A 10,746-nucleotide genomic window follows, 5' to 3' on the forward strand; every position below is an offset into this window, starting at 1 on the left:
TTGGCTGGAGGATGTTTGTTTCGTATAATTTTTTTTGCAAGGAATTTTAGATTTATAAGGTCCCTGTACATGCACAGGAATCTAGCCTATAAAGCAATGTGAACATGAAAGGTTTGAAATTTTGGCGAGTTGGAAATATTGAGCTGTTTCTTTCCACTCGTCTTTCTTAACTCCTTTTGTAAACTGCGGGACAAACCTGTCCCCCACGAGGTTGGTAAATGAGATGGCCATGTCAGTCTCATAATAACGGATAAACCACTGCAATTTGAATTGACGCTTCTACGGAATAATTGTTCCATAAAAAAAATAATGTGCCATGATTATAGCTATGTATCTTCCATACAAAGTGAAGTGGGGTTTTTTTTTGTACAAGTCCTGGGAAAAGGCTGTGTTTTATCTTGTGTTTTCAAGTAATTCTTGAAAGAAAATTACACCAAAAATAGATGCATGTTCAAAAAGAGAATGTGAATTGCAGATGTGCAGGAAATTCAACTGTAAATCTGTCTGCTAAGTACCTGGGATTGGTGAATTTCTCTTGAATGGGTGTTGCGTTGTCATCTTGTTACCGTAGTCTCCGTGTTATTGCGCACCCTTTTCCCGCCCCAGTATTTTAAAGAAAAAGTTGAGGCTGCGTCTTGTAACCCAATAGGTGGCCATTTGTTTGCGCGCGGCCGAATTTGTGTAACCTAATTGATACCGGGCACAAGTTTGAGGTGTGTCTTCCTTTCTGGAGCGGCTATTATAATCTGGAGAATACGGTAAACACCATGGTAGTTTGTGGTCCATCTTTGAGACACGTTAATGTGTTTTTACATTTGTGATACGAACTAGCTGTAACAGTGATCGGCAGTGCGATTCCATGATGATTATAATTTTGGCCTTGGGACCACGGAGCCACTTTTACAGAACTAGCAGTGTAGAACTGTTGCTTGAGATCAGATTGGTTCGAATTGTGTAAAACTGAATGAGATTGGCAGCATGTAGTTTTATAAAATGCTGAATGAACTTATTAGCAAGTGGAAGGGGTGTTACAATATTCCATTTCATTTACAATTCCACAAACATGCAATTTGGTCTCCTGCATCAGGTTTAAAATCAATAAAGTGGCTCCTTTAGCCAACAACCCCTTGCTTCAAATAGTTACACTTGACAGTATGCAATATGCTTCTGCTAAACGAGAGGTGATAGTAAAAAAAAACTAAATCTGTACACTGGAAATAGGGGCTTATTTTTATAATTGTGATCAGTTTTTTTTCAGTAGTGATAAATAAAGTGTATATATTGTCAATGATGTCATTGTCATAACTTATTTCATTGCATTTGGTCCTATGTTATTTTTATTCCCGCGTGACATGCAAGTGAACATTTGTAGGAAAATCAACTGATCTGTCTCATGTAGTGTGCAGCCTTTAGATTCCGTCACTTTCTCTGGCTCAGATCATTTAACAGCCATAAAAATGAATGCAAACTGGAAACTATACTCAAATGGTTAACCATCAAAACAGAAATCTCAGCATGCTTTGCATGTCCAGATGACGCCACCTTTCCTGCACATATTTTGCAGTCTTGTGCAAATGAGACTATCTTGGTCTCTTGAATTTTCACCTGGTCAAACAGAATAAACGTTAAACTTTTGGAAGGTGGTGGGTGTGAAAAATGGGCAAATTGTCCCCAGGCCTCACATAGAAACCCACAAAGGACCTATTATTTTGTCCCTAATGAATGAGGCTGCATGTGGCATACTGCCCCAGGCATATAGAAACCTCTGGATGGCCCTGGTCTCAAGAGCTGAGATTGTGGAAAATATTTCAGGCAGATCGTACTCATTTACGACTCCCCAGTACAATATGCCACCACATTCTTCTCTGATTTGTGTCCGAGGTATTCGTTGACCAACCGGTCCTAGCACTTGCCGTGGCTGAAGAGGTAGTTTGACAGGCATTAAAAATGCAGGACCAAAACAATATGTACACAACTCAAGATTGAACTCATTTTGTAAGAACTAGTTTTTGTGTTTAGTTTGTCCTTCCCCACACCTCCGATTCGCACGGTTTTTCTCGACACTGTACAAAAGAAGTTCAACATCCATATAAAAGTGTCAACCTCCAAGCATAATAGATATCGCCCAACATGCCCTTCATGCCAACGAGTCCCAAGAAAATAAAACAGTTTTTTAGCTGTCATGTCTTGCTTCCTAAAATAGGAACTTAGTTGTTGCCTTAGGCAGTGTTGAATTTATCCCCAGTGTAGGGAGGGCTAGTCGACGTTACGTTTCCAAGCATAAGTGACAGGCAACAATGGCTTAGCTTTACTGACGAGTCTTATAAACAGTGAAACAGTAGTTACTGGGGTTAAATACTAACTGGTACAGCACTTTTAAAACTCTAAAACCAAACTTTTTATTTTACCAGGTAAGGCCCACTGAGCTATATAGCTATTTTCCATAAGCCACCTGGCCACAATAGCTCAATGAGGTGGCTTATGTGGAAATGTATAGCAGCCCAAATGCTCGAGGCACATTTATAAATGTGGAGGGGAAAACCCAGAGAAAAATCCACGGAGAAAATGCATACTACAAAGGCGACAGGGCTGGGTACAAACTAACGATATGTATAAGTGAAGTATTAAACAGCTCGGCACCAGTGCCCCATTTTTATCATCCATTACCGGTTCGTGTCAGGACCGGAAACCATTTCAGGTGGAATTAATGCACCAGTTAACATGCGACTGGCCAGCAGTAGCTGTTCAACACCTATGACAGCCTAGGTCACCGCCCTCTACAAGTTTTTCAGTTAAGGTGCAGCCCTGCAACTGGTTGTTCATGCCACTGGTAGAACGGCCTCTACTAGAGCAAACGCTCGATAGTGTTTTACTATTTCATGCCAACAATATATTTTATAAGAGGTGGGCATATTCATAATTTACCCAACCACATGAAACCTGTTATTCGGATGGAGTACCCATACTGCTTCAAAAACAGGTGGTAAGAAATTTAGAAACTTGCGTCGATGCACGTGCCCAAATGACTATCGAACCAGTAAACCTGAATTGCAAATCCTGTGGTAACCATGACACTATAGCAGCTCCCTTGTTTCTCCGTTAAGGTGAAATACGTGTATTACTCTGGACATTTTCGAAGTGTGGCAAACTAGCAACCATTCTAGATTAAGCTTTCGTGACTGCAAGGATCCATACTATTTGGTTCTATTGGGTAAAGTCACGTACATATTTTATTTTTTACCAACGTGACTTTACCCAATAGAACCAAAGAGTATAGCAACCATTCATTTTTTGGTTACTTGTGCATTAAATATACAATTTGAACCCTAATTCAGTATTTTCCTTGACCTTAAATACAAAAAAATGCTGTCAGCCAAGTTCGTGGTCATCACAAGGTTATGTGCAGATGATGCAATGGTGCCATTTTAATATGCAAGGAATGCCTATTCGAGTTTTTTGCAAATGAATAAACTTAAAATGGGAAAAAGCTAAATGTGGTTGATTGCTTTAAGTTTCAAAATTCAGTTACTCAATCTGGTCAATGTTTCTGAAACTACACTTAATTTCCACGTGTAAATGTTGAGATCATCCAGCCAAGATTCTCAATTTGATATGGATTGTTTTAATGAACCTTTTTTAAAATGTTATGGCTCGTATGGATAGAAATTGGCATTGCCACCAAGCGTTTACAATTTTCATTAAAAATTCTAAGATGCATAAGGTCATTTTCATTAAACCTTGATGTAAACGAAATTCTCAGAGTATGGTCAGTTTATTCCAAAAGGCAGAACACCAAGACTGAGCAACTGAATGCAAGCGCCTTTGAGTTTTCTAAAGCATCATGTTTGTCTTACTTCCACCGAGACTTTTTCAAAGAATAAATAAAAACAGCAAAGTCACTAAAATGTTTATTAGTAAATCAAATACAGAACAAAAAAGCACAATAAAACATGCAGCTCACGAGTACTGTATTAATGTACTAGAATAATCATTTGGCAGTTTTTTTACAACTGCAATTATTTTTTGTACAAAAAAAAGCCTGAACTAGAAAGGCAAGCAACAATGAAGCGCCAAATGAAATGTTTTAACTTTCCACTTTAAACAGAAATGCTTAAAGGGAAGAGAAAGCCTGTACATGAAGCAGTAACTTACAACACAGTGTACATTGATCCATTTATAGCTGAAAAGCATCTGCTCATTTGCCACATCCTTGAATCGCTAGCATAAATTTCACTCGGCAACAACACGCTACTAAGATGCCAAAATTGACAGGTTTTAATCTATTACTGTTGCCACAAAAACCTGCAGTTTCCAAATTATCTAGCCATTATTGCCTTAAGCATATAATACGCACAAGCTCAGCAAAAAATATGTCATCAGGTATGCTCACTAAATTCAGTGCTCGTCAAACTGTGGCTGCAGTAACCATGGCATCCCTTACACAAAAACCCCGAACTAAAGTTTAGTAAGTACAAGAGTGTATTTATTTGAAGTATTATCTTGTTTTCTTTACAGCTAGCTTACTTCACAATTCCCTGTGTCACCATCGTAAATTCAATGAGGTCTGGCATGGGAATGTTTTTGCACACTCCAATTTTGGTTTCATGAACCACCCATGGGTGTTAACGATTTTATTAATGCGGACAATCCGTACACAGAGTTTCTATTCATGAATGGTATCCGTAGATCTTCAATATTAAAATTTCAAAACACCTTTCCCAACCGGGCAGCTAACCAGTTTCAAACAAAGTGAGAGGAAACGAACGCTAGCAAAACCAGCCAAACCGTGAAGTAAGCCCACCATACTTCCATTTACACTCCTGCTAGCACTCCTATTCGTCATCATCATCATCGTCTTCGTCCTCATCCTCGTCATCTTCCTCATCATCATCTTCATCGTCGTCATCATCCCTCTGCTTGCTGGCCGGTTTCGAGGCCCCCTTGCTGGTCTCGACCTTGCCCTTTGACCTGTACGAAGCCATGTCCTGTAAACAGAGAGGTAAAACCATGCAACCTTGTCCAAGTGAACGCTACAGGTTTCCATCAAATTACCCAACACTAGGAAAGGTGAGAAAGCAGCCTCTCCTGTTGCACTCACCTTGTCGTACTTCTCCTTCAGCTTGGCTGTCTTGCGCTCGTAGATCGACTTTTCATCAGCAGGAGCGTTGTTCCACATCTCACCCAGTTTCTTGGCAATGGAGCCAATGGTGAGACCGGGATTTTCGGCGCGCACCTTGGAGCGATACTCAGCGCAGTAGATAAAGAAAGCCGACCTAGAGACGCACGCACGCGCAGGAGCAGCATTCGCCGCACGCGGAGAAGCACGCAAACAGTGTGAGGGAGCGACTCTCGCTGTGTGAGAGCCTGCGGGGAAAAGCACGGGCCAACACAACAGAAAAAAATGCATAACACGACAGGCAAAATAATGGATACAAAGCACACAGAAAACATAAAATTATTGCAACAAAGCAGTTTCAACAGTGCAATAAAATAAATGTGTTTTTTTATTCTCAACACTGTGATAATAACACCCTACTGCATCAGGCCCAATTAACAGGGCTGTTATTTATAACTGGCGTGCGATGAGATTCTCACGGGGGTCTCTTGGGGGCATTGGGGTCCTTCTTTTTCCTGCTGCCCCTCTCGCCCTTGGGAGGCACGTACGTCTTCATCTCCCGGTCATACCGCACCTTGTCCACCTTCGCCATGTCCTCAAAGCGAGTCTTCTCCTTCTCAGACATCGTCTGTATGACAAAAAAAATATATTCCTTGAATAAAACCACGATAATTTCACCATTTGACGTCAGTTAGACCAGCCCCAAAAAACAGTGCAAGACTCGATGATCGCCACGGTCGCTCACCTTCCACCGCTCGGAGCACTTCTTGGAGAACTCGGCGAAGTTGACCGACGCCTCTGGGTTCTTCTTCTTGTGCTCCTCGCGGCACGTCTGCACGAAGTAGGCGTATGATGACATCTTGCCCTTGGGCTTCTTCGGATCTCCCTTACCCATGGTTGGTTCTTGTTGGCCGCTGTCACCGACAATTGCTGCTCAAGATTCTTCTTGTTTCCTTGACACTACTGCCATCGCAGGGTAGTGGTACAAACAGACGTTAGATATTTAATAGCTCGCATCATTTGTAGCTTTAAAGAACTTGGAACATATTAAAGCAATTTGGTACCTTACTCTGGAAATGTATAACTTAAAAGGTAACAAAGCTTTTACAATTGTTCGCTAACAATTATATCACGTGACTTCATTAACACTACAATTACTACAGAAACAATATTACATAAGCTTAATGACCGAGTACAAGATAGCGCACAATCTTTGCTGCTCAAACAGCGTTGACTTGATGCATGAAAATGTGTTGGATAATACGTTATTAGAGTTTTGCTGCCTAAAACGTGGTTATGTCACCAAGCAAATATGCGCAACGGCACCACCTGAAACCCACATGGTTTATCCGCAAACATGCGTGGTCAGTTGCTGGCTTTTCTACATAAAGAACTCGTTTGCATTCAGATCTTAACTGGCACGATGCTAATTAATCGGGCGGGCATTGCGTCAAACTGGCGGAGGTTACCAACATTTCAGATGTGGTAGGTATGTCAATTTGGTTGTTTTAGGATATTTGTAGATTTTTTTAACGAGAACTGTGGGGGGGGGGGGGTGTAGAGTTTTTTGGAGGGCTTTATAATTGTAAGGAAATGGATTTTTGTAACATTTTAAGGGGATATAATTTTCGTAATATTTTGAGGTATAACTTTCACTTACGTTTTACAAAACCTCCATATAAACATTATTTTAAATACACCAATATACATTTTTTTAATGAATAACGGCGGCTTTTAAATATCCCGATGCCAACTTCACTAAAAAAAGAACATCTTTACCTCAACAAAAACCCTCGAATCAAAACAAAAAATAAACAACCTAGGACGCCATTTCGCGAAGCTCCCTTCTAACCACCCCCGCCAAACCTCTCCTTTACCCATCATTGTCGGCGCGTGTATTTTTTTCCCCTCCCCAAGTACGAAAACAAAAAGGTATCGCGGCTAAATGTGTGTAGGTGCGTGTGGCTGGTGGCTGGTAGTCGTAACGTTAATTCGGCTGCAAGAGGCCCCCCCCACCTCCTCCCCCCTCGGTGCCATTTTACGCGGCCGCGCCTTCCCGCCATTATCTCTGGCCCGTGTTTGCGAGCCGCCGCCGCCGCTACCACCACCACCCTCTTATCGAACAACCCTTCTTTCTTTCTCTTATTTACCACCGCCACCATTCTCGCGACGTTTTTTGTAAAAAAAAAACAACCCCGGCTCGCTAAAGTTTAAACGAGGTTTTTTTTTTGGTGTGTGTGTGTTGGCGGTAACCAACAACACCGCCGCCGCCTCGCACCGCCTAGGGGACTAGGCTCTCCCGTGCGTTCGCCGCGGTGGTTGTGTGTAGTAGTAGTCGTAGTAGTAGAGACACCACACCGCACGACCGCAGCAGCGCTTCCAGCGCAAATGGCGACCCGCGAATACGATTAAAGCGCCATTCGTGCGTGGGTTTCTTAACACACGCGATAAAATATGACCGATGAAACGAATTACGCAATCGGCTTTCGTGAGGAAATATCAACCCGCGCGACCGCGGGGTAGGAGGAATGGGGGTGGAGGGTGGGATTAAAATAAACCACAATATATTTCACTTGTAATATATTTCCTCAAATTACTAATAGTGCACGTCTTAAAGCAAATAAATTTTTTATTAAAAAAATCACATTTTTTTTAGTTTTACACGCGGCGAGAGATGAACGCGGCAGCTCTTACGAAAAAAACCTCAATCCTACCCCCCCCCACTAAACCCCCCGCGGTCTCGCGCCCAACGTTCGCCTCGCGATCTTTTTTTTTCCCGCGCGACTCGCGCACCCATAGCAATGCACGGGGACGATGATGAGGGGGGGACGGGGGCGATTTGACCGCGAGGCGGTTGAACGGCGGGGATGTAGTGAGGAAGGCGAACTGGAAGGCGTGGGTTGGGGTTGGTGATGTCGCGAGGCGGTAGCCAACAGCGGCAGTAGCGCGCGCGATTTTTTTTCCCGCGCGAAGCTCGCGCGCCCATAGCAGTGGGGGGGGAGAGACGGAGGGGTTGGGGGGAGGCTGCGAGGGGTTGGGGGGAGGCTGTGAGGGGTTGGGGGAGGCTGTGAGGGGAGGCTGAGGGGAGGCGGTTGCGCGAGGCCGAGCGCGCGCCAACGTCAATGAGTAACGCGGCATGTAGGCGAACAGTAACGGCGATAAAGAGGCGTGCAGTAAAGGCGGATGATGGGCGATACAACAAAAAACTAGACCTCCGCGCAAAATGGCACCATTTGCCGTCCGCAGCGAATTGTATATTTATTTACCATTTTTTTACCATCTTGGTTATATATATTAACCTATCGTACTTTTTAGTCTTTATCCGTTAATTTGTATTTAAACTTGCCAGCGCGGCGCGCGCGCCAGGGTGAGGAGCGATGGGAAGGGTTTCGAGGGGGGAGGCGGGGTAAGTTGGGGTGGCTGAGGGGAGGAGGCGCGGGGGGGAAGGCAGACTCGGCTGAGACGATTTCGCATTAAAAAAATAGAACAAAAAAACATCGCGCGGCCGATATGGCGTTACATTTGAGAGAAAAGGCACTCTCCCGAGACGAATGGCGCCGAAAACGTGGCGATTTAGAACGGAAAATTACGCAAACGCACGGCACTCAAAGTTGCGCCCATTCGCGAACACTGGCGAGAAGCTTAAGCACTGTCGGCCATTATATGTAGATCCGCCTCGCACAAACTGAGTCACAAAAATTGTGCTCACGGCTCGGGCACGCGTCTAAAAACGCGCCAATGTCGCGCACCACAACGGCCCCGAGGGAAACTCGACGGGAATTCAATTGGCGACGAAACGCTGGCCGCCGACGGCAAATATCCGTAACTTACGTGCGCTCGCTCGCTGCCTCTCCACTGTGCACCTCGCCGTAATGCTGGGGAATGGGAAGCTGAGGCTGCGATGAGACGGCGCCTTCTATTGGCCGGCGTCAGTACGCGCAAATGAGAAGCGCCTTCCGATTGGCCAGAGGTTTCCCGTCCAAACGCATAAAGACGGCGCCCGATTGGCCGAGCGCTAATTTATGCGGCGCTGAGAGAAAAGCGCGGGAGATTCGCTTTAAAGCCGTAGAGCCCCCATTGACACCGCAGCAGTGCTTATACGGTGTGCGAGGCGCGCTATAGTAGGGCACTTATTGCGTGCACCGCGCTTAGCGCTAGGGCTGCGTCATGCGAGATTATTTATGGGGCGCCGATTAACACCGCTGGGCCGACTTTCGTGCAGAATATATGACCCGGCCGGTCACATGCACGACGTATTTCGCTTCGCACCGAGGAAACGGCAATCGCCTCGAGCTTCGGCGCATCGCCGGCTGCGAGTGCGACGCCCGCGAAGGCGCGTGCCGCCGATTCCGGCCCCCCCCGGCCACGAGACCGTGGGGGAAATTGGGCCCCCCATTCCGCACTCTCGAGTTGGCGCGTCTAAATTTAAATCCGATTGGCCGCCGCCCGGTTGACGTCATCGATGGCCAGCCAATGGACGCGAGGGGGGGCTTCGCCGCGCGCTCCCCCCTCCCCCTTTGCGCGTTTCCAACGCGCGCCCTTCGCCTCGCGCCGGGTGGGCGAGGCCGAGCGCGCGTCACGCAAGGGGGGAGGGCGGCGGGGGGTTGGATATTAGCCACGCCTTTTAGTTAAGCACCGCCCCCCCTCTCCGTGTTCTGATTGGCTAGTGAACAGAGGGCACAGATAACGAAGGTCTTACAAAACAACACTGGGGGAAAATTTATACGGACGACGTTTCAGACATTTGCCCTTTTTCATAGCACATATAATAACATGTGTTGATGTTGCTTTGGCAGTGGTGCACACAAGCGCAACTGCCGTATTTTTTTAATATTTTAAATACGTCATGAGCTATGATCAAGGGCCATTGCCTGAAACGTCGCCTGTTGCAGTATATTATGTTTTACTTTAAGGCCACAATTATTGGACGAACGTTGTAGACTCCTTTTTATCGTGGGGAAAGAGTTGGGAGAGTGAGTGCACTGTGTAACAAATAAAACCTTGATAACTGACGAATGCATTGGATTATGTTAATGTTTTACATTTCCATATGCATTTTTCCTGATGAACGGGTTTTATGGTTTTTTAGCTATCATTTGTGGCCAGGTCACTTTTGAACAATACGTTAATATCTTGATTTGAAGCTTTCGTGACTGCAGGAATCCATACGTTAATACCTCAATGGGCTTTGTCTGGCAGGACGGGGATGGTTTAATTTAATTTGTATGCGTTTGGGTGATTTGTTTACCTTTCATGTATGCACTTTGCACTCCATATCGTATTTATGTATTGTTCGTTGCTGTTAACGTTCTGACCCGCCCCGACTGAACATCTGTGGAAAAAACAGCTTCATAGCAAATCGGATTCCTCCAGTATAAATACAATATTCTAATTAATTATGATAAATTTGCCAAAACCTTGCATCTCAAATTGGTTAACAGCAAACGCCCCGCGTCGTCGCTCGCATCAACACGCCCCGCCCAATTCCCCTCGAGGCTCCGCCCATCTCATGCGAGGCTCCGCCCACTTCCTGCGAGGCCCCGCCTACTTCCTGCGAGGCCCCGCCTACTTCATGCGAGGCCCCGCCCAGGTGGCGTTTGGGGGTTGGTGAGGAGGAGGGGGTGTGTGGA

The 10,746-nt window shown here is 45.2% G+C and overlaps 1 protein-coding gene across 3 annotated transcripts; it reads right to left on the reverse strand.

Annotated features, from left to right (window-relative positions):
* Window positions 1-3,895: 3,895 nt before the first annotated feature.
* Window positions 3,896-9,102, reverse strand: LOC116943614 (high mobility group protein B3-like). 3 transcript variants are annotated; one of them, XM_032956621.1, is made up of 5 exons: window positions 8,948-9,102; window positions 5,862-6,079; window positions 5,596-5,744; window positions 5,099-5,273; window positions 3,896-4,985 (listed from the first exon to the last, which is right to left on the reverse strand). In XM_032956621.1, exons 2-5 carry the CDS (start codon window positions 6,009-6,011, stop codon window positions 4,833-4,835), a joined length of 627 nt encoding a protein of 208 aa, XP_032812512.1. In that variant the 5' UTR covers window positions 6,012-6,079; window positions 8,948-9,102; the 3' UTR covers window positions 3,896-4,832. The 3 variants fall into 3 exon arrangements, with proteins under 3 accessions (XP_032812512.1, XP_032812513.1, XP_032812515.1); XM_032956622.1 differs by having other exon boundaries at window positions 5,862-6,076; window positions 8,948-9,058; XM_032956624.2 differs by lacking the exon at window positions 8,948-9,102 and adding an exon at window positions 7,395-7,817.
* Between the last annotated feature and the right edge of the window lie 1,644 nt (window positions 9,103-10,746).

The sequence above is a fragment of the Petromyzon marinus genome, chromosome 18 (genome assembly GCF_048934315.1).
Source record: "Petromyzon marinus isolate PM22_M1 ecotype Great Lakes invasive population chromosome 18, UKy_Petmar_22M1.pri1.0, whole genome shotgun sequence".
NCBI classification, from domain to species: Eukaryota; Metazoa; Chordata; class Hyperoartia; order Petromyzontiformes; family Petromyzontidae; genus Petromyzon; species Petromyzon marinus.